Consider the following 20,599-nt stretch of genomic DNA (forward strand, 5'->3'; position numbering starts at 1 on the left):
CTGGGGTGACTGCCCAGCGGTCCCGGCGGTCCCGGCGCCTTCCCTGCCTCCCCCCGAGGCTCGTGGTCACCCCGTGCTGTGACCCCCGGCTGGCACCCAGCTCTCCTCCCACACAGGGCAGCGGTTCCGTCGGGCTCGGGGCCAGGAGCGTGGGGCCAGCGAGAGGTTTGCGGTGCCGTGGGCTCCGCGGCCCGGCAGCCGGCGGTGAACAGAGACCTTCGTGTACTCAGAGCTGCGGGGCGGGAGGAGGAGCAGGGAGCGCTGGATCTGAGCCCGCCGAGCCCTCTGGGCCCGGCTGTCACCCACGCCGGCGGAGCCCGGCTCCTGCCCCGCTTTCAGCCGGGCTGAGAGCGGCGTGTGCGCGGCAGGAGCGGGCACGTCCCTGTCGCCGCTGAGCCCGGCGGAGCCTCCCCCGCGCCGCAGGCCCGATTTGTGCTGAGGAGCGCTCGGAGGCAGCAGCCCCGGGGACGCGGGCGGGAGAGAGACACGCTTGGCACGAATCGTCCTCCCCCTCTGCAGAGGAAAGCTGCTGCCTCGCTGTGGGTGCCGTGCCAGGCTGCTGTGCCGCCTGAGTGTGGGCGTGTGGCGCTGCAACCGCTGCGCTTTCAGAGCCTTTATTCCGCTCCTGCCAGAGATGTCAGCGGCCAGGGGAGGAGAGCAGAGGGCGGGTTCCCGGCCCCGCCGCACGGGGCTCTGGCAGGGGCAGTGCCCGGCTGTCCCGGCCGTGGCACGGGGCTGTGGCAGGGGCAGTGCCCGCCTGTCCCGGCCGTGGCACGGGGCTGTGGCAGGGGCACTGCTCGGCTGTCCCGGCCGTGTCCCCGCCCCGCGTTCCCTCCCGCTCCGTCCCCGCGGCCCCGCCGAGCCCCGCGCATGCGCAAGCACGGGGCAGCCGCGGCCGCGCCGCCGTGCGCATGCGCGGCCCGTCCCCGCCGCAGGGTGCGCAGGCGCAGCGCCGCGCGCGGGCCAAGATGGCGGCCGGGTGCGCGTCGCGCTGGGTCGGGGCGGCCGCGGGGCGCGGGGCGGGGAACGCGCGGCCGCCGCTGCTGCTGCTGCTCCGCGGGCTCCGCGCCCCGCCCGCCCGCGGCCCGCGCCGCCTCCTGCTGCTCCGCGCCGGGCTCTGCGCCGCTGGTGAGCCTGTGGGGTGCGGGTCTTTTCCCCCGGCCGCGTCCCCTCCTCCAGCCGGCCCGGCCCGGCCCTCACGGCGGCCCCTCTCCCTCCTCTCCCGCAGGGACGAAACGCGCCGCCGCTGCCGCCGCCGCCGCCTTCCACAGCAGCGCGGCCCGCGCCAAGGAGGACTATTACCAGGTGCTGGGGGTGCCCCGCACCGCCACGCAGAAGGAGATCAAGAAGGCCTATTACCAGGTGCGCCGGGAGCGGCCGGCCTGCGCCCCCGGGCAGCGACAGGAGCCGGCGCTGCCCCTTCCCTGGGCAGGGAACAAATCCATCCCGTGTTTGCAGCCGCTAGAGACAGCGGGAAAGCTCAGCACATGGCCTTGGGGATCGCTTCCAAAGCCTGGTCTGCCTGTGCTGTCATCACTTCTAGAAGCATCTGGGATTGCTGAGAAGATAAGGAGCAGCTCCTGTAGTTACTTGTTTTGGGTTGATAAATGAAAATGAAGGGTTTTAGATCCCTAGGAATGCATCTAGTGAATGCCAGGCTCTGGCTGATGTGTTTTTCCTGGCATGTGAGATATGCTTAAGTAAATAACTCCTGCCTGTCCCTAATGGTTGGGTTTTGTTTTTTAGTTGGCAAAGAAATACCACCCTGACACAAACAAGGATGATCCCAAAGCGAAGGAGAAGTTCTCTCAGCTGGCAGAAGCCTACGAGGTAATAACAGGATTTTGTTGTGATGAGAAGGAGGAAAAACTAGAGGGTGGATGAGGTCAAACATTTCCTGTGAAAACCTGGCTGTTTTTTGATGCACTTCAATCTGGGGCACTTCTGTCCCAAGAAATTACTTGGTCCAAGTATCTGATTTAGCTGCTTTGGGCTTTTTCAGTTTTCCCCCTCCTTAGCAGTGACTGGCATAGATGTCACTTCTGTGGAATTATTGTCAGTTTAAGTAATCAAACCAAAAGTTCAGAGGGACTTTCACTGTGCTCCCCCAGCCCTATTTTTGGATTCCATCACTCTTTAGCTGATATAATAATGATCAGCTGCTTAATATAAGTCATTTCTGCTTTTTATAAATTAGTAAAATCTTGTAATTTTTCTGGTGATGAGCCAAGAAACACCGGGGAAGCAGCAGCTTGTGCCTAACTCCTGTGGTGCTGCGAGCTGGGTGGGACCTTGTGGAAGGTCTGAGCCCAGAGCCAGGGATTCTCCTGGGCCCTGCAGTGCCCTGAGGCCCCGTTCCTCACCGCAGGTGCTGAGTGACGAGGTGAAGAGGAAGCAGTACGATGCCTACGGCACGGCGAGCTTCGAGGCCGGCGCGGCCGGGGCCGGGGCTGGCACGGGCCGGCAGTACTGGAGCAGCGGCCCCTCCATTGACCCCGAGGAGCTCTTCAGGAAGATCTTTGGGGAGTTCTCAGGATCCCCTTTTGGCGATTTTCAGACTGTCTTTGACCAGCCACAGGAGGTAGGAGGTGCCTTTATTTAGGTATGAGATGGGAAACTCAAAGCAGTGTCTCTCCCCAGCTTTGTCGCAGGCTGTGGGAGCTTCAGCGAGGAGTTATTTCTGGGGATGTCAGTGTGTGAGTGTCCCATGGCATGGGCAGAGTCTCTTAGTTTTGCTAAGCTGTGCAGGAACACACCCCACACCTCCAGACAGGATGTTTTTTCTGGGCTTGAGCGCCTTCTCTGGTGTTTACTGACACCACCCAGTACTGCTGACTTGTTCCATCGCTGGAGAGGCATCGTTTCTGCTGCAGCTTGATTTACCTATGCCTGCTTTGATCTGTTATGCTAAAACCCACAAAATACCTTGTAGCTATAAACCAGGCCTTCCAGCAATATATTTGGCTGCTGCTTAATTGACTTAATTTTGCAACTTAATTAGCTTCACGTTGTAGTGAGGCCCATAATAAAATCTGTCTTGTTCTTCGTGTTGTAGCTAAATGCTCCTTTAAGTGTTGATGATTCATGTGTTGTCTTCAGAAATGTTTGGTGTTGGGTACTCTTGGTTTTACTAAAAATGACCTTTATCATATAAGGAGAATTTTGTCTTTTGACCAGTCATCTTTACTGAGAACTTTTAGCATTATTAACTGAGAATTTTTGGAATTATTTTTAGCATTGTTTGGTATTTAACCTAAACTTTTCTCAGTCTCCTTGTCACACCTCAGTCATGGATCTATATTATATCCATGTTTCCTGTGCAGTATATCATGGAACTGACGTTCACCCAAGCTGCAAAAGGTGTTAACAAGGAGATTGTGGTGAACATCCAGGACTCCTGTGTGCGCTGTGATGGCAAAGGACACGAACCTGGCACCAAAGCTCAGCGCTGTCACTACTGCAATGGCACGGGCATGGTAAGTGCTGAGCAGGACACCAGTTCTGTGCTTTCCCTTCCTGGGGAGAGTCACTTCATTCCATGGTGAAAAATCTCATTACACTCATCAGCCTATCTTGGGCAAAGCTGAGTTAATGTCAGCTTGATGCTAATAGGCACTAGGAAGATTTTCTTTGTGTTAAAGTGCTGTGCCCATCTGAAAGCATGAGCCTTCAGGCTGGATCCTCTGCTACTGCACATCCCACAAACCATAGGAATATCATGTAACAGCTCTGAAATTCCTCGGGCAATAAATTAGTATCTTTTGACTTGCGGGGTGGAGGAAGGTGGTGAAAACCTAAGGGTAATCATAAAATAAGAAGATGCAGGTAATGATGGAGCTGCAGGCTTTGGGTTTCCATGCATCTGATTCCTTGTGTGCTTCAGTGGTTCAGTCCAGGGCTTAGTCACCATAAGGTTTTCTTGGACACTGGCAGTAATCCATGTAAATGGATTTGTCCTTGGATTCATCTGAACACAGACGTTTGTAGCACTCTAAGGAGCTTTGTTCCTTCTTGTACATTAAAGCCTAGACTTTAAGGGTGGTGTGTTTCCCTTGCCCTCACCACCTGACACTTGTAGTAGTGGTGGTGTTCAGTGGAAATCAGAATGTGATGGTGAGTGGATTTCAGAGCCAGCTTTCTGCTCCAGCGCTTGCTGAGGGGTATCTCTGTCCTGACAGGGTGTGGGTGTGATCAGAGCCCCATCTCAGTACTCATCATTGCCCAGTGTGTGTTTGTTCCTCCCCAGGAGACGATCAACACGGGCCCGTTCGTGATGCGCTCCACGTGCCGGCGCTGCGGCGGCCGCGGCTCCATCATCACCACGCCCTGCGTCGTGTGCCGGGGCACGGGGCAGACCAAGCAGAAGAAGACAGTGATGGTTCCTGTGCCAGCTGGTCAGTGTTGTACCTGTCTGCTGCTCTCTCTTAAAGAACTGTGGTTATTTACTGCCTCTGTTGGTACAAATGGGGGAACAATGTAAGACCTTTTGCTGCAGAGAAATTATCTTTAAAGCAAAGCAGGTGAGAGCTCGGCAATGGAACGGGCTAGTGAGGAGATGGATCTTCTGGCCATGGATATAAGTGTTTGCTCTGCCCTCCCTGATCTTCTGTTCTTGCCTGGGTCCTCCTAGGCAGGTTTTGAAGGGTGAATCTCCAAAGGTTTTGTTGCCACGGGTCTTTAATTTGTTCTTGAAGCCTGGCGAGAGGGTGGGAATCCTGAAAGCCTTGGCTTGGCTCATAGGGATGTGCTGATTGCCTTCCTCACCAGAGAGGAGAATTCAGTGGTGGGACTAAGACTTGATTCTTTGAGACCCTGGATAAGCAGCCTGTAATTTTCCTGCAGTTCGTGGAGGCTGCTGTGTTCCTTAATCCAATGCATTTGAAGAATGCATAGAGAATTCTGTAAATATTGAAGTAACAAACATGCTGGGGGCATAGACATCACCTCAGAGGTATAAACATGTGCTGACCCCTCCTCCTTTGGGCTGTGGTGGCCAGCTCTTGGGATTGGCAAGAGTTGTAGGTATCCATGTCACACGTGGGTTATAACCCAAGGTCACATTCCCTCCTGTTCTGATTGCAGGTGTTGAGGACGGGCAGACAGTTCGGATGCCTGTGGGGAAGAAAGAAATTTTCATTACATTCAGGGTATGTATACCAAGCGGGCTCATTATGTAAGTTGGTTGTTCCCTTCTCAACTGCCTTGGAAAGGACTGCAGAATGGGCAGAAGAGGAAGAGCCAGTGATCCTTTGGAACAGCTGAGGTAACATGATTCCAGTGAACTTTCTGGGACAGCAGGAGATCTGCATTGTAGCAAGGAGGGTAACTTTGAATCTGTTCACGAAGAATTGCTGCTTGTTCCAGGACCAGGCCCTTAGGATAATGTGAATCAAAATGCAGAGTAGGTTCTTCATGCCTTGAATTTTTGACTTGGAAATGTGAGGGAGCTGCCTGCTGGCAGGGGTGGCAGGGCTGAGGAGAGCTGTGGTAGGTGCTGCAGGAGGCTGCCTGGTGAAGTGTCCTTCTGCAGATCCACCTTCAGGGCTGCTTTGCACCTGTGCTGTAGCTGGGCCTCTTCTCCTGTCAGAATCTTGCCACACGCATCCCTGTTGAGGAGAAAAGTTTTTCAGCACCTCTTTCATGGTGCAGGAGGGTTTAGTTGTGTTCCAGCTTGTGAGGCCACTGGTAAGCTGCTTCATTTCCTTCTCACTTTTGTCTTTCCCCTGTACAGGGTGCTGGACAAGGCAGTGTCTGTCTCTGCAGGACTGTAGTGACATGGATAAACTAACAGCAGGATTAGCGGAGGGAGTTCCTGAGGCATTAAGCAGGGATCCTTCCAATCCTTTGGCTAAATCAGTTATCTCAATATCTGTGTTTTACTAGAACACCAAATATTAACTCACAGTTCTCAGCCATGCTGTTTGGGGATGGTATATTTTTTTTCCTGAGACCCTTGGGAGCAGTTTACCAGGAGAGCATGGTGTGCTCACTGCTCTTTGGAACTTTGCTGCCCTGCAGGTTCAGAAGAGCTCTGTGTTCCGACGAAATGGAGCCGACATCCACTCGGATCTGCTGATCTCAATAGCTCAGGCTGTGCTGGGAGGCACAGCCCGCTGTCAAGGCTTGTATGAGACAATCAACATCACGGTGAGTGCCAGTATTCTGGGCATGGATCAGTGGGGCACAAAGGCTTCTCCTTTCCTGCAAAGGTGGGCAAAATCTCCCAAGTCTGCCAGTATTGCATTTCAGACTCCTTCGGGACTGAGCCTTGGGTAGTTTGTGACCTGCCTGGTCACAGCTTCTTTCCTGTTGTTGTGTACGGACAGGGAAGGAAAGGAATTGCTGGGCCAGCCCCATCTGAGGGCTACAGGCTGTGTCAGGTTCTTTACTTACTCCTTCATAAGCTTTTCCATCATTACTGGTTTAGCTTTGGGATGTGTCTCAGTGCATGAGCATATAAGAGCTCTCCCATTATACTTTGAAGCTTGTTGGAGAAGCAGGTGATTTTTATAGAGGGTTAATTAGAGTAATAAATGTGACACCTTTGTGTTTATAGATACCCCCTGGTATTCAGCCAGACCAGAGAATTCGAATGAGTGGGAAAGGCATTCCCAAGGTGAACAGCTATGGCTATGGAGACCACTACATCCACATAAAGATAAAAGTTCCTCAGTAAGTGGAGCTAAAACAACTTCCTGTGAAATCTTGAAAACTTTTTGCAAAAAATGTTGTTTAGAAGTTGTGAAATTTCCATGAGGTGAAAGGCAGTGGGTCCTATGTCTCCTTTTCCACTGAGAATTCTTTAGAGATCATTCCTTACAGATGGCTCATTTAAAGAGCAAGTGGATTCCTGGTGTATTCGTACACAAGTTCAGTCCCTGCCCCTGGTGGGTGCTGCTGGGGAAGGTTTGGGAGGCTGTGGGACCCCAGGCCATCCCTGACCCCGTGTCCTGGTGCCACAGGAGGCTGACGGATCGCCAGCGAGCCTTAATGATGAGCTACGCCGAGGACGAGGCCGACGTGGACGGCACCGTGAACGGGGTCACCAACACAGCGTCAGGTGAGCAGGGGAACTCCTGCCCTGCCCTGGGCAGCTGCTGGGGAGTGCACAGTGCTCCCTGAGCGCTCCTGGGAGCAAGGTGAGCCAGGCTCACCATCAGGCCCGTGGCAGCACAGCCTGCTTTAACAGAAGCAGTGCTAATGTGATACTGACAGGCTGTAGCACACAGCAGGGAGGCAGCCTCTTCCCAGGAAGCTCTATTCCAGTACTTCCTGGGCAAATCCATGTGTGAACAGAGAGCAGGCACTGAGTACTCCAGGTTCCAGACAAGTTGTGCTGATGAATGCCTCCTGCTCCCTGCTTCCCCTGTGCCAGGACTTGCCTTGAGGCAGGAAAGCAAATGTGCTTCAGGCCAATTTCCTGTGTGATCCCAATCCAGTGTGCTTGTGAGCACAGCAGGGCTGCTTCTTCTGGAATGCTGACAGGGGTTTCTGTTGGGGCTGAGCTCTGTGTGTGGGGTAACCTGAGCTGGGAGTGTCCATTGGTGGCAGTGTCAGCTCTGGACAGTGGACAGTGTCCAGCACGATGGAGGAATGAAGGCAGCTGGGAGCTTTGTGGAGCTGCTCTCCAGCTCCAGATGGAAAATCCAGATTCAGCAATTGTGTTTTAAGTTTCAGGGCTGAGGTGCTTGGAAGAGGCAGCAGCTAAAGGCACAACACATGGTAAAATAGTAAGGAAGGAGCTTTGTCTCTCACTACTGGAAAGCAGTTTTTTGTTTGCTTAATTGAAACAATTAACTTCTTAAAGCCTGTTGGAGTTTGGTTTTGGTTTGAAACCCAACAGGGCATTTATGATTAGGCCAAGGTGAGAGCCTTTTGGAGCTGCTGAATGATCCCAGGATCTGCTCTACTACATGCCAAAGTGTGAGGAATATAGGCTTAAGTGCAGGATCTGCTAAATACTTCCCAGTGTTCTGTTTTATAGTAATTATACAAACAGAAAATAAGCCTTTCCTATATTACAGTCAGCCTTGGGTGAAGGGCAGAGAGCTCGGGGCACTGAATTTCCATTCCAGCTTTTTAAAGGCATTTGTGTGCCAAAGAGGAAAAAAAAAAAACTCCTCAAACTAATTTTTTAAAAAGCAAACCTGCCAGTTTTTACCATGATGGAGCAGCAAGGTGAGTTAAAACGCCAGCAGGTTGCAGTGTAGAGACAGGCTGTGCTGAGGGAGGCGTGTCCTGCCTCGGGATTTCATCCCATTGCATCAGCACTCAGCCCTGGGAGGCTGGGGATCACCAGACTCCTTGTTCTCTGTGCACAAAGCTTGAGGAGGTGTTTGGGATCTTGTTGATGGTTTTACTGTGTAAAAAAGCAGTTTAGCAAAGAGGTCTCCTTTGTTTTCTTTATAACCACTTCTGAGGGACAAACAAGTTCTCAGGACCCGTTCATACAGGACAATTTTAACATTCCTTATCTGGACAGTCAGTCTGAAATACTTGTAGTCTCTTTCATTTTACACGAGTTAATTTTCTGCTTGATACTGTCTGAGCATTGCTTGCAGTGACATAAATCAGGCTCCTGCTTTATGTCACTGCTTTGGTTTTGCACTGCTTTGCAAGGACACAACCTTGAAACAGGAAGAACTTGTTTTAGGGATTTTTTTAACCCTGTAAAATCATGGCTGGCTGTGATTGAGTTCACCACTTGTTTTTAGTGGCAGACTCTCAGTTCCAAGTACTTGTTTCCAAAGCCTGTGGAGCTCCTGACTCAGTTGTGCAGCACAAGAATTCCCTTGCCAGATGGAGGGCTGGGGAGAGGGGAAGGGAACAGCTCAGCACCTGAGCTCATGGTTGGCTTTTCCACTTGTGGGATCCAGGCTCTCCAGTGCTTCCACTGCAAGGGGTCTAGTCCTGTGGCTCGCTGCCAGCTGCAGCCCTGGACGTGAGTGAGCAGCACAACCAGCTGCTTTCTCTTGGCTATTCTCTGTCTAAAACACCCCTCTGGTCCTGGTGGGAGATGTCTCTGACTGCAGCCCTTTGCTGTTTGTGTCCAGGTGGCAGGGCCACGGCTAGCGCTGACGCAGGCGGGGATAGGCCTGAGGCTCAGGAGAACAAGGAGGGATTCCTTTCCAAACTTAAGAAAATGTTTACCTCCTGACACCCCATCCGAGGTAGGAGGCCTCTTGTGTTTCACTGTCCTTTCCCCCACACTGAGCACTTCTTGGGAGGTGGAAGCACAATAGCACAGCGTTGGTTCTCACTTAGCCTCAGGCCTTCCAGCGTGGGTGTGCACAGCCCTAGCTGTCCCCTGGGACCTGGAGCAACAAGGCAGGGATTAAAGTGCATTGTTGCTGCAGCAAAGAGCAGCACAGGTGCTGGGTGCACCCTTGGGGAGGTGGCTGGCTTCCCCTGCAGCTCTGCTGCTGGAGCTGTGTTCAGTTCCAAGCACTGTGGTCCCATGAGCTGGTCCCACTGGGACTGGGTTCTGCCACACAAATCCTGGGCTGCAGAGCCACTGGTGCTGGATTCACCCCTGCCATGGGCTTACAGCAGCAGGGAGGAGCCAGCCTTTGTCACAGCACAGCAAAGCCCACCATGCATCACTGCAGTGTAGCTCAGGTGCTTCAGTTGGTGCTGACCTGTTATGAGGGAGCACCAAGACTTGGAATCATCTGCGGCAGACAGAGAGTCTGGGATCCCAGGGGCTCAGCTTTGCATCTCTGTAGGCTTCAAAGCTGGCTGTGCTGTAGGGCTGACAGCGTGACAGCAGGTCAGGAGGGGAGGTGCTCACAGAGTGGGCTGTGTGCTGATACAGCCAGGAAATTGTAACCTTCCTCTCACTTCAACTGCAGGAAAACGTTCTACTGGGAACTAGGAGCCAGCAGCAGCAGGTCATCTGTGCAGTTGGGGGTGAATCTTTCTGGCAGCCGGGCTCTGGAGAACACAGGATGTCAGTCAGCAGCACAGCAAGAATCCCAGCTGGAGAGGCCATGGACCACAGAGGCACCAACACAAACCCCACCGCTGTCCTAACAACTGGCAGCAAAAGAAAACACCAGCTTAGCAGAAGTGTGGCTCTCTGGAGGCTGCTCCACAACCTTACTGCTGCTGGAAGCTTATTTGGTAAAAGCTAAAGTATTATTTAGAATCCACACCAGAGGAAATGTGAAACAAATAGTCCAGCACAGAGCAGCAATATGCTGTGTGGAGGCCAAGCACACCAGCTGCTCACTCAGGTGCCCTTTGGAATGCCAGGTGTGCTTGGTGAACTCTCCAGGAGACTTGGTGGGTCAGGAAGGTCTAACCTTGTCTTCACGACAGCCCTGCTGCCCTGCACAGCTCCAAGTGGAATCTCCCTGTGGCTGGGCATTGTCTGAGCCCAGCTGGCCTGGCTCCCTCACAGCCCTGGGCTTTCTCTATCCTGCTGATTGCCTGCACAGAGCAGTGATGGAATCTGCACTTTGCCTCAAGTTTATCCCCCAAATAACTAAAGTTACCACACAGCTGCTGTCGCTTCTGGACTGATACAAGTCGATCACTGAGCCCTTTGCCAGTTGGGGACAAAAATCTTTTATTACTTTAGTGCAACACCCATAGCGTAAAGGATTGGTCAAAGCGTCGTTGTTTTACTTGTGTGAGAGTGCAAGTGAGGTGGATCACTCCCTCCAGATGGAGCTGAGCTCTTGCAGTGAGTATTCCATGGTTACTGTAGCCTGCTGTGTTTGTGATACTGTGCAGGTACCATCAGCCCACATACTAATCAGTTCAACACCAGTTCAACAGGGACATGCTGTAGTCTTGCCCTACTTAATTTGCTGAAATAAAGCACGCATTGCCTCCTGATTAAACTTCTGTAAAGTGATTCTGTACCCATGTAAATAAGATGGACTTCATAAAGATATTTAACATGTGCTGTGCCTTGCTGCCTTGTCTACTCTTCCACAGGCTCTGTTACCCCCTTTCCCTCCCCTAGTAACAGGAATGAAGGTCTCTGGGACAAGGAGGGGACAGGGTTGGATGGCTCAAGCATTGCTAGGGGCTGGGATTGACTCTATAAACACAAAGCTGCCCTATCTGAGCAGTATTTTAGGTATGTGAGGGGGAAGGGGCTTTTCCACTGAGCCTTGGACAGTCTAAAAAAAGTCGAGTTTTATATCAGCTCCTTGGTACAGTGACTGAAGTTAGCTCCAGGAGCCCAAGGACCAGGGCCAGAGCTGTATGATGAGGAATCAGGCTCAGCTTTTGTGTTACACTCACAAGAAGTCACTCCCTGCTTGCTGGGGTGACACTATAAGCTTTCATTCTCTCCAGTGGCTCACCTGCAGTGCCCAAACCAGATCCATGCAGAAATCCTTGTCTTCTGTTTGCTCAGGAGCCTGCAGCAGCCCTGGCCATGGATACCTGCCTTTGGGGCCCTGGGTCACACACCTTCAGCCTATGGCAACTTCACCTGCTGCCATATGCTCAGAGCTGCCTGGGAAAGGAGGTGATCCTAGGAAAACTAGCCCCCACTACCCTAAAACCCCCACAATGACTAAAGCAACACCTCCCTGAGGACAGAGTGCAAAGGCAGTGCTTCTGCCACCCCTCTGCCTGTGCTGTCCAGCTCTTCCTCTTGTTCTAGCTGCCTAAATCTTCCCAACCACGCTGCACACACACTGGGGCAAGCTCTCCTCAGCTGGGGCAGGACCAGCCCCTCCCTGGGGCACTACTGGGAAGGCAGCATGGCTCAGGGCACATCTCCTCCTCAGCCAGGTCCCCCTACTGCTGCAGAAACCAGGGAGGGCGGGGAGGCTCAGAAGGCATTCTTGTTGTCCCCCACCCACTGCTGGAAGGTGCGGGCCCTGGGGTTGAGCTTCATGGTCAGGGCCACGCTGCGGTCTGGCTTTAGGGCGTAGAAACGGAACATGGCAGCCGTCTCCTTGGCCCCAGGGAAGTCCTGCTTCTCGTACTCCTCAGGGGAGATCTGCCAACAGAATTGGGGAAAAAAACAGTGTTTCAGAGGCTGCTGGGGCTTCCCCACAGCCTCTGAGGGGATGTGAGGAGGGCTCTGGTAGAGCAGCCTGTCACAGCATTGCCACTGGTGCAGAGGGTTCTGCAAGGCACTTCTGCTGGGGGTGGGCAAAGGATGCAGCCCTGCCTGGCAGGAACAGCCCAGCCAGCCCAGGGCCAGCACCCAGGTCTGGCACACAGCTGGCCAGGGTCTGGAGCAGCTATAAGGGAGCCCTTCCTCACACCACAGCTATGGCTGAGGGCTTCTAGAAACTGGGTGGTCCAGGAGGCAATTCAGGTTGCCACTGGGCACCCCAAAACATCCTTCTCTGCCTGAATCAAAGGGTTTGGCTCACTTCTGGGAGGGGAGAACCTGCAGAGAGCATCAGAGGAGGTTTGTTTCTAATGAAATGCACCATATCCCTCACTCATTGTATTGGCTGCCTGAGGCACAACTGAAATGCAAACAAAGTTTAAAAATAAGTCAGGAAGGGGCAGGGAGTGGTCAGGGGCGCTGTTAACACTGACACAGCACAGAGGCCAGATCTGTTGTAATGGTGACGCAGCAAAGCCCTGAGGGAAGCCCTGCTGAAGGGAAGGGCACCCAGCAGAAATCTGTTGTGTAGGTGCCCGTCCCTGTGTCTGTTGGAGACCTCCCAGCTCAGCTATCCCTTAGAACCAGGCACAGACCTGCCCAGGCACATCTGTGTGCTCCACAGGCATGAGCTCAGTGACAATACCAACAGGGCAGTCGGTGCTGGGCTGTACCTAAACGAGCTGTGGGTCCCTCAGGACCACACCTACACCAAGAGACACTTCCTACCTTGCTGGCTGTCACAGTCCTGCCCGTCTGCTGGGAGAGGATGGCTGCGTACTCTGCCTCGGTGAGCTTGCCCGTGCTGAGTCCTATCACCTGGCCGATGTACTCCCTTGGGGACTTCAGCAGGCCAAGTACAACGGGCCCAAGGTCCTCCACAGCCATCCCATCCATGGGGGTGTCCCCCATGGGTAGCTCTGTGTGGAGAGATTGATCCCAGCTGCAGTGCAGCCCAGCTCTGAGGAGGTACAGCGGAGTTTTCAGCTCTGTCTGGACACGAGGTGAGGGAGGGATGAGAACGCTCATCAGCATGGCAAGGCACGAGAGCAGGGCTGAGCTAAGAGACCTCGACACCAGAGCAGCACCGTGAGTCGTCTGCAGCCCCACAACCTCTACCATCCCAAATGCAGGCACTTGGGGTGTCCAGAGCTGCTCTGGGATCTGCAGAACAGCCCTCAGCACCACAAACAGGCCCAGGATCCCTGTGATTTCCTCCAGGCACCGAACAGGTCTGAAGGCCACAATGCAGCTTGCTGTGGTCAGGCTGGTAGAGACCTTGTTACCCTACCAGCCCACAGCCAGGGTAGTCTCTCCACCAGCAGAATGGGAGCAGATGAAGACAGTCACAGGACAATGACCCACAGAGCAAGAGCTCCTCTTACCCAGGACAAAGGTGTCTCCCTGCAGGGCCTTCTGTGGCTTGAAGATGGAGAGGAAGTTCTCAAAGTAGAACGGCAGCCGGATGATGGTGGTGGGAACCCCAATTTTCTGGAAGTACTCCTCCACCACGCCTTTGCCATCAAAGTGCAGCACCTCCAGCCGGCCCCCCGTCAGCTGGTGCACGTTCTCCAGGCCGCTGAACACAACGTGGCGCAGACCCTGGCGCTTGGACACGTCAGCGAGACGCTGTCCCTGGGCCAAGGGAGAAACCAGCCATGAAGAGAGGAATGGGACATCACCATCATCCCCACATCCCCCCTTCCCTCTGGGGAGGATCCAACTCCCACCAGCCCTCAGCTACGAGCATAGTGAGTTGTCCAGGAGGAGCTGAATTCCCTCCTTACCTGTTCTACTTGAGAAGAACACACATCCTCCAGCTTTAGAGCTCGCTGCTCCACCAAACACTCAAGCACCAGCATAAAGCACCAGCCTGGCCAACATACCTGCCCTAAACGATCTTATCTTTTGTTTGTTGCCATCCAGGTGTGGTAACTCTGCCACCTTGCAGTATCTGTCCAGGCATGAACACCACCCTTGGGATCTGTGATACTGCGAGATTTTGGCCCCAAAGCTGCAAGCACAGAGGGTTACAGGCAGCAACTATCCCAGCTCTGCCCTGGGATGAGGAGCCAACTGTTCCCACTCCCGCTTCTCCAGCTCCTGGGAAGTGCTCCCTGTAACAAATCTATCAACTTCCTGAAGGCAACAGACCCTGGAGCCATGCAACTGCGAGGGAACAGAGAACAAATCCTGGTTTTGCAAGAACTAGGACCTGGTGTTAGTGAGGCCTTGGGGTCTAATGGACTGGCCACTCAAACTATCAGGGCTGCCACGGATGCTCCAAGAGCAGTCCCCACTTTGCTGCTACTCATGACCCACCCTGCCAGATGATTTTGCACGTGGTCCCAGTGAATGTCAGGACAGTTACCTGCTCGATTTCCTTCTCCTTGCTGCAGTGTTCCCAGAAGTTGGTGACAATAAAGGCTCCGTAGGCACCCGCCAAGGCCCTTTCCAGCGATGCCTCATCGTCCTGATCCGCCTTCACCACCTCGGCTCCGCTGCGCCTCAGCTCCTCCGCCGGCTTCTTCCTGGGGCTCCGCGTCACCGCTCGTACCTTGAAGGTGCCATCGTCCAGCAGCGCCCGGGCCACGCTGCCGCCCTGGGCCCCTGCAGAGCAGCCGCTCAGGGCTCCGGGCTCCGGGGCGGAGCGGCCGCAAGCACCGAGCGCTCCCCGCACCGCCCGCCCGCCTCACCTCCCGCCCGCTCGGGCATCACCGCCCCCCGCCGGCACAGCCCGGCTCTGTCCCCGAGCACTCACCGGTGGCCCCGAACACCACCATCAGCTCCTTCCCGGCCATGCAGCAGCGCGGGCGGTCCCGGGGCACCGGGCACGTCTTCCCTCACACGGCTCCGCACCTCGGCTCTGCTCGGCTCCAATCGGCTGTGCCCGGCTCAGTTCGGCTCCAATCGGCTCCGCCCGGCTCCGCTCGGCTCCAATCGGGTGTGCCCGGCTCAGTTCGGCTCCAATCGGCTGTGCCCGGCTCAGTTCGGCTCCAATCGGCTATGCCCGGCTCAGTTCGGCTCCAATCGGCTCCGCCCGGCTCAGTTCGGCTCCAATCGGCTGTGCCCGGCTCTGCTCGGCTCCAATCGGCTGAGCCGGATCTGCGCGCGTTCGTCTGTTCGGCGCGACCCGACTGCGCTCGGCCACGCCCCCTGGGCGGGGCTAAGATATCAATCCCCAACAGGCCCCGCCCACCAGCGCCGGGCCCCGCCCACCGCCGGCGCGAGGCTCCGCTCCCATCCCAATCCCACCCCCAATCCCACCCCCAATCCCACCCCCCCATCCCACCCCCAATCCCACCCCCCCATCCCCAATCCCATCCCACCCCCAATCCCACCCCCCATCCCAATCCCACCCCCAATCCCATCCACCCCACTCCCCAATCCCATCCCACCCCACCCCCAATCCCATCCCCAATTCCACCCTCAATCCCATCCCCAATCCCACCCCCAATCCCATCCCCAATCCCATCTCCTCCCACCCCCAATCCCATCCCTGACGTTTCCCCCTCTCTCAACCCTTAAAATATCAGGCTAGCTCAGAGATATGAGGCTTTGAGGGGGAGAACATCAAGAGATGGGTAAAGATTCTAAAAGAGGATTTCACTCTAATGTAGCTGTCTAGCTCTTTATTTTATGGTTCGAAGGGAAGAGCGGAGGAAAGAGAGCAAACAGGAAATGTTAGGGGTTTATTTAGGCTCTGGACAAGGAGGGCTTTTCTGGCTCTCTGCTAATCCTGTTGGGGCATGAAGGAGGGGACTAGGCTTATCTTCATCAGAGTTACAGGGGTTTCGGGGAATGGGGGAAGACGTGGCCTGAACGCAATGTAACACATCCCACCCCACCCCCAATCCCATTCCCTGGCCCAGCCGCCTGCTCCTTGCTCAGGAAACCCGCTTAAAGAGGTGGCCGGGGGTTGTGTCCCTTCCTCCCGGGGGACCCCCGAGCATCCCAGACTAGCAAAGTCTTTCCACCTTTCTTTGGTGTGGAAGCCAGGCTGTTCCCCAGGCTCGTCCTGCTGCTCCTCTGGAGCTGGCACCGTTGGTGTCCCCAGGCAGGTGACTCTGTGCAGGTCTGAGGAGCTGTCCCCGAGCACCCTCCTGCCAAGCAACCACACGAGTCAACAAATAGAGTCACCCTGGACCTTTTCTCACCTCTCCTGCCAGCTCCAGAGGGGCTGCGGACAAACCCACCCTGCCGGGAACTCCATAGGTTGGGTTTAGTAAATAAATCCATTGAGAAATCTGGGGTTGAATCTGGTAAATGACCCAGAAAACACGTGAGGGATGTGTAATTCACAGTGGCAAAGAAACATTTCATATGTGTTAATTCAGATCAATGATGAATTGTGAAAGCAGGAGGTACAGCTCTGACTGGGGTTTCTGCACAGTCATTTTGGATGTGAGGGATTTTAGCTACAGGTTGGCTGCTGGGAATTACCAGCTCCTCTTGAAATCCCCCTCCAGACGGGGAAATTACCAACAGACCTCAAACTCAACAGAGAAAAGTTTTAACCCCTTCCTGGGCACAGAGAGCGAGGCTGGGGGACACAGAGCCCAAAGTGGTGGCTGGAGCTCCGAATTCCTGCTTGCCCCCACCTCTCCTCCCCAGGCACAGTTCAGTGGCCACGAGCCCACCCTGACCCCCACCAGCTCGCCACCATGAGAGCTCCACTAGCCACCATTTGCCTGAATGCCAGTGAAATTTTTACAGGATTTACAAATGGAGGGTATTGTCGAACCAAAATGGAAAATAATCACCGAGCCCACCTGCGTGTGTGGAGCTGGGGAGGGGAGATCCTGTCGATCCTGTGCATCCTGTCGCTCTGGTAGCTCTGGCTCCTTGGTGGGATGGGATCCAGCTCTTTGGAGACAAATCCTAATTCCAGGAACCATTTGGCAAAGGCAGGAGAACGGCTTAGGAGGAAAGCGAGGCTATTCCTACCCTTTTATCCCACTCCTTCAAAACACAATTTTCATTTACTCATGGAATTATTTCTTTGCACAACCCAGCGAAGGGCAGAGCTGCTGCTCCAGCCTCTCCCATGGGATATTTATTCCCAGTGTGGGGTTGTGCTGGGGCTCTCCCAGGCCAGGGTGAGCGGATGGTTTTGCTCCGAGTGAACTCGCAGCACTCTGGATGCTGCTGGGGCGGGTTTGTGGCTTTGGGGACAAAGCGGCCGCAGCGGGGGAAGTGTCCCCGCACGGAGCTGGGGCAGCCCCGGCTGCCGCTGGGTTTCGGCGGATCCCTCAGCCCGATTTGCACAGCAGCAGCCCTGCCCTGCCAGGAAGGAAGATCTGCGAACCCCAGGGCAGGAAGGGGCGCGGAGAGAACGGAAAGAGACAAAAGGCACCGGGCTGGAAAGGGCTGAAACCCGGACCCGCCTTCCGCAGGTGCTGCCCGAGCATCACCCCGGCCCAGCTCCCATCGGGGGACACCAGAGGGAAGGGTGGCTCCTGCCTTCAGCTTGAGCATCCCTGAGGAGCAAGGAAAGCCCTGGGCATAAGGAGCCGAGCGGGACACGGAGGTGCTGCATCCTCCCGGGCCATGAGGATGCCCTCGCCACTGCCCTGCTGACACAGGTGGCACGAGGCCAAGGTAGGGGCTTGGAGGGGCTTTGGAGGGGTAAGGGGAGAAGGGGAGGTGTCACTTGGCTCTCCCTGGTGGGGACAAGCTGCTGCAGAGCTCGTGCTGTGATGGCCACGTGAAATGGGCCAAGGAGCTGATGGGCAGAGGTCCCTGGCACGGCACGGCATGGCATGGCACGGCATGGCATAGCCATCAGGCTGGCAGGAGGGGGTGGAGCCCAGAGTGATGGAGATGAGCGTGGCACCCCCCAGGGAACCTGGCACATGTCACAAATCCTGTCCCCTTGCCAGGACATGAAGGCAGCCACAGCCAGGCTGTCCTGCCTGCCCAAAGGTTGTGCAGCAGCTTTCCTCCCCTTAATGTCACCTGCTGAGCTAATTAACTTCCAAACCATCCAAAATAAACTCCAAGATGTACCACGAACAGATAAGGAAGAGATTAGTGACACACTCACCTGTGGCACGGTGCAAAACTGCACCAAAGGGTGGTGCAGGGCCCTGGGGTGTGCCAGGAGCAGGTCGGGGGGCTGGAGCTCAGCCCTGCACCCAGGTGGGCACAGAGCCCGGGCACCCTGGGCTGCCTCAGGGCATCAGACTTAACCCTGCTGGAATTCAGGCACTGCTGGGGACAGGCCAGGCTGGCTGCTGTCACCCCCTGGGCTATCACCCTCCCTCAGGGTTTGGCCACCACGTGGAAGAGTTACCCAAAGCCAGACAGGGACCATTGGGAGCCAGGGGACACCTCCCACTCGGGATGTTCGTGTTGCACAAAAAATTCTTTCTGGAGAACTCTCAGCTGCTCTTTGGGGTGCTCTGCCAGCCCAGAAAGGCTGTGTGGGTCCCACCTGTCAGCATCCCTGCAGCCCTGGGGCTATGGGTACACAGAACAGCTCCTGCCCAGATTTCCTGCTGATATCCTGAGATCCCGAGGGTGGGAAGGGCAGAAGTTGTTTGCTGGGAGGATCTGCTTTTCAATCAGCTGTTTGCACAGCTGTGGTAAAGCATCCTCAGGGCATAGCCAGCTGAGGAAATGCATCAGCCTCCATTCTGCAGCTTCTGAGGTGCAGCAGTGCCCTGCAAGGGACCTCCTCTCCAAAATTAGCTTATTTTTCAGCTGTTTGGAATCACCTATAGATCAATTTTTCCTTTTTTTTCTGATGAGATTTGTGCCAGGGGCCCTTCATAGCCTCCTCACCTCGTATTTAACCCCCGCTGTGTCTGGGCCCTGTTATTTGGGTTGGGGTTCAGGGAAACAAAAAACCACAACTCAAACCTGGAAGAGATTAAATTTGACATAAAATACATTTGGCAATCAATTTTGCTGGCATTAAATCCAAACCAAAAAAATATAAGTCATATGCAAACTCAGATAACTGAGTTACTTGCCAGTTACTGCAAGCCTCATAATTGAATAACGCAGAAGGTATTTTATTGCAGAAATAAATAAAAGGTATTTTAATTAGCAGAAATTAACGATGTGAAGTCTCTTCCATTCTGCCAAAAGGTGGCAGCCTCCATCCTGGCTTCGGGATTCGCTCAGCTCGGGGGGAACTGTTGGCCTGGGAAATGTTCTGCTCGCTGCCCTCTGAGGTGGGATCAGCTCAGGGGGGAAATAACTAAAAAGCACCGAAGGTGAGCGGGAGGAGGAGCCCCGATTTCAGCTGCTGGGCATCACCTGGTGCAGTTCTGGTGGGCAGCTCCCAGCCTGGCATGGTCCCAGGGGCTCAGCAGATTCCTGAGGCACAGGGGATGGATCTGTGTGGGGCAGAGGAAGGTCAGGTGTCTCTGTGTACACAGAAGCTTGGTAAGTTCCAAAGAGAAAAAGACCCAGTTTTATTTAAACATCTGGTATTTACAGAATTCCAAAGTGACCGTGGATTGGAGGATGGAATTAGCACCTCTCCAACCACACTGGTCCAAAGATCAATCAGTCATTTCTCTCCACTCGCAGAGAAATATGTAAACTATTCTATTTATACATGAAACTGTGTGAGAAATCTGACTCTCAAATATGTAAACGTTATCAGAAGGCTAAAGACATTTTATGGACCTTGGGACTGTAATAAGGGAAAAAAAAAAAGTGTTAGTGCCAAATTCTTGCCAAGAAAATTCCCATTTCCTTCCCTGGACCTTGCAGGTGCCATTGACCAGTTTGGCTGGGCAGCCTCCGGCCCTCCAGCCCCTTATCCCAGTTTCTCTGGGGACACAGGCAGGGCAGACACAAAGCTGTATCCCTGCTCCTCTGGCTGCCAGTGGGACATTGTCCCTGCTGCATCCTGGCCAGGCAAAGCTGCACACCCGGGATGTACAGGATGGACACCTCGGGCAGGCTCATGGCCAGCAGCCCTGGAAGGAGCTGGGTCCCATCCTGGGCACACCTGGGTGTCTGCAGGGGCTATGGAGCTTGGCTTTGGCTGGTCCTTACCCTTCAGGCAGCTTTTGTGGGAGCTGGTGACTCCCTCCAGCCTCAGGACACAGCCTCCAGCAGCCCCGTGTGCTCCTAGAGCTGCACCTGAAGCTCCTGGAACCAGAGGAAAATCCCAGCCCCTCCCTGCATTTTTCCTTCTGCTGCTTTATTCTCCTGGTGAGGTGCCTCTGCACGAGCTGGCCCACGGCTGCTGGTTTTTGAAGGAGCACCAGAGGACAGCATCAAACATTTTCTGGTGTTGGAGCAGGTTTCCCCCATCAAAGGGCCCCGTTTTGGAGGCAGGGCTGCAGGGAACACCTGCAGCAAAACCTCCTTTCATTCTGGCTGTGCAGCAAAGATCAGAGACAGACCTGGGGACTGCAAAGGCTTAATTGAACTTCCCAGGCCAGTTAGAGACAAGAACACATCAAAAGGGTGAACATTTCACTGTGAATTGCTCACTGAGCTCCTTTGATTGATGGTGTCTTCACTGACCAGGCCACTGCCTGGGGGGTG

General features: G+C 54.6%; 2 protein-coding genes and 1 long non-coding RNA gene across 6 annotated transcripts; 1 reads left to right on the forward strand and 2 right to left on the reverse strand.

The window, feature by feature from the left end:
• The first annotated feature begins 896 nt into the window (after positions 1-896).
• On the forward strand, positions 897-10,910 carry DNAJA3 (DnaJ heat shock protein family (Hsp40) member A3). 2 transcript variants are annotated; one of them, XM_030285097.4, is made up of 12 exons: positions 897-1,128; positions 1,229-1,362; positions 1,747-1,830; positions 2,369-2,581; positions 3,324-3,476; positions 4,247-4,394; positions 5,083-5,147; positions 6,019-6,147; positions 6,557-6,672; positions 6,963-7,060; positions 9,054-9,170; positions 9,852-10,910. In XM_030285097.4, exons 1-11 carry the CDS (start codon positions 912-914, stop codon positions 9,155-9,157), a joined length of 1,461 nt encoding a protein of 486 aa, XP_030140957.4. In that variant the 5' UTR covers positions 897-911; the 3' UTR covers positions 9,158-9,170; positions 9,852-10,910. The 2 variants fall into 2 exon arrangements, with proteins under 2 accessions (XP_030140957.4, XP_041575169.2); XM_041719235.2 differs by lacking the exon at positions 9,054-9,170.
• NMRAL1 (NmrA like redox sensor 1) lies at positions 10,554-15,001 on the reverse strand. 3 transcript variants are annotated; one of them, XM_012576668.5, is made up of 5 exons: positions 14,847-15,000; positions 14,457-14,695; positions 13,471-13,720; positions 12,815-13,005; positions 10,554-11,965 (listed from the first exon to the last, which is right to left on the reverse strand). In XM_012576668.5, exons 1-5 carry the CDS (start codon positions 14,884-14,886, stop codon positions 11,795-11,797), a joined length of 891 nt encoding a protein of 296 aa, XP_012432122.5. In that variant the 5' UTR covers positions 14,887-15,000; the 3' UTR covers positions 10,554-11,794. The 3 variants fall into 3 exon arrangements, with proteins under 3 accessions (XP_012432122.5, XP_072792032.1, XP_030140486.3); XM_072935931.1 differs by having other exon boundaries at positions 11,822-11,965; positions 12,815-13,078; positions 14,847-15,001; XM_030284626.4 differs by lacking the exon at positions 12,815-13,005 and having other exon boundaries at positions 11,822-11,965.
• Positions 15,002-15,702: 701 nt separating this feature from the next.
• Positions 15,703-17,851, reverse strand: LOC140685083 (uncharacterized). Its single transcript, XR_012058279.1, has 2 exons — positions 16,858-17,851; positions 15,703-16,188 (listed from the first exon to the last, which is right to left on the reverse strand). It is a non-coding gene; the product is annotated as an uncharacterized lncRNA (long non-coding RNA).
• Positions 17,852-20,599: the final 2,748 nt, after the last annotated feature.

Source organism: Taeniopygia guttata, chromosome 14 (genome assembly GCF_048771995.1).
Source record: "Taeniopygia guttata chromosome 14, bTaeGut7.mat, whole genome shotgun sequence".
Taxonomy (NCBI): Eukaryota; Metazoa; Chordata; class Aves; order Passeriformes; family Estrildidae; genus Taeniopygia; species Taeniopygia guttata.

Bases quoted from the DNA above. Each gene is read 5' to 3' on its own strand.
- DNAJA3 (XM_030285097.4), top strand. From the start codon at position 912: ATGCGCGGCCCGTCCCCGCCGCAGGGTGCGCAGGCGCAGCGCCGCGCG. The intron at 2,582-3,323 runs GTAGGAGGTGCC...TTTCCTGTGCAG, and splicing joins TCTTTGACCAGCCACAGGAG to TATATCATGGAACTGACGTT. The intron at 5,148-6,018 runs GTATGTATACCA...GCTGCCCTGCAG, and splicing joins AAATTTTCATTACATTCAGG to GTTCAGAAGAGCTCTGTGTT.
- NMRAL1 (XM_012576668.5), bottom strand. From the start codon at position 14,886: ATGGCCGGGAAGGAGCTGATGGTGGTGTTCGGGGCCACCG. The intron at 14,696-14,846 runs GTGAGTGCTCGG...GCTGCTCTGCAG, and splicing joins GGTGGTGTTCGGGGCCACCG to GGGCCCAGGGCGGCAGCGTG. The intron at 13,721-14,456 runs GTAACTGTCCTG...CCCTTGGCCCAG, and splicing joins AGGAGAAGGAAATCGAGCAG to GGACAGCGTCTCGCTGACGT.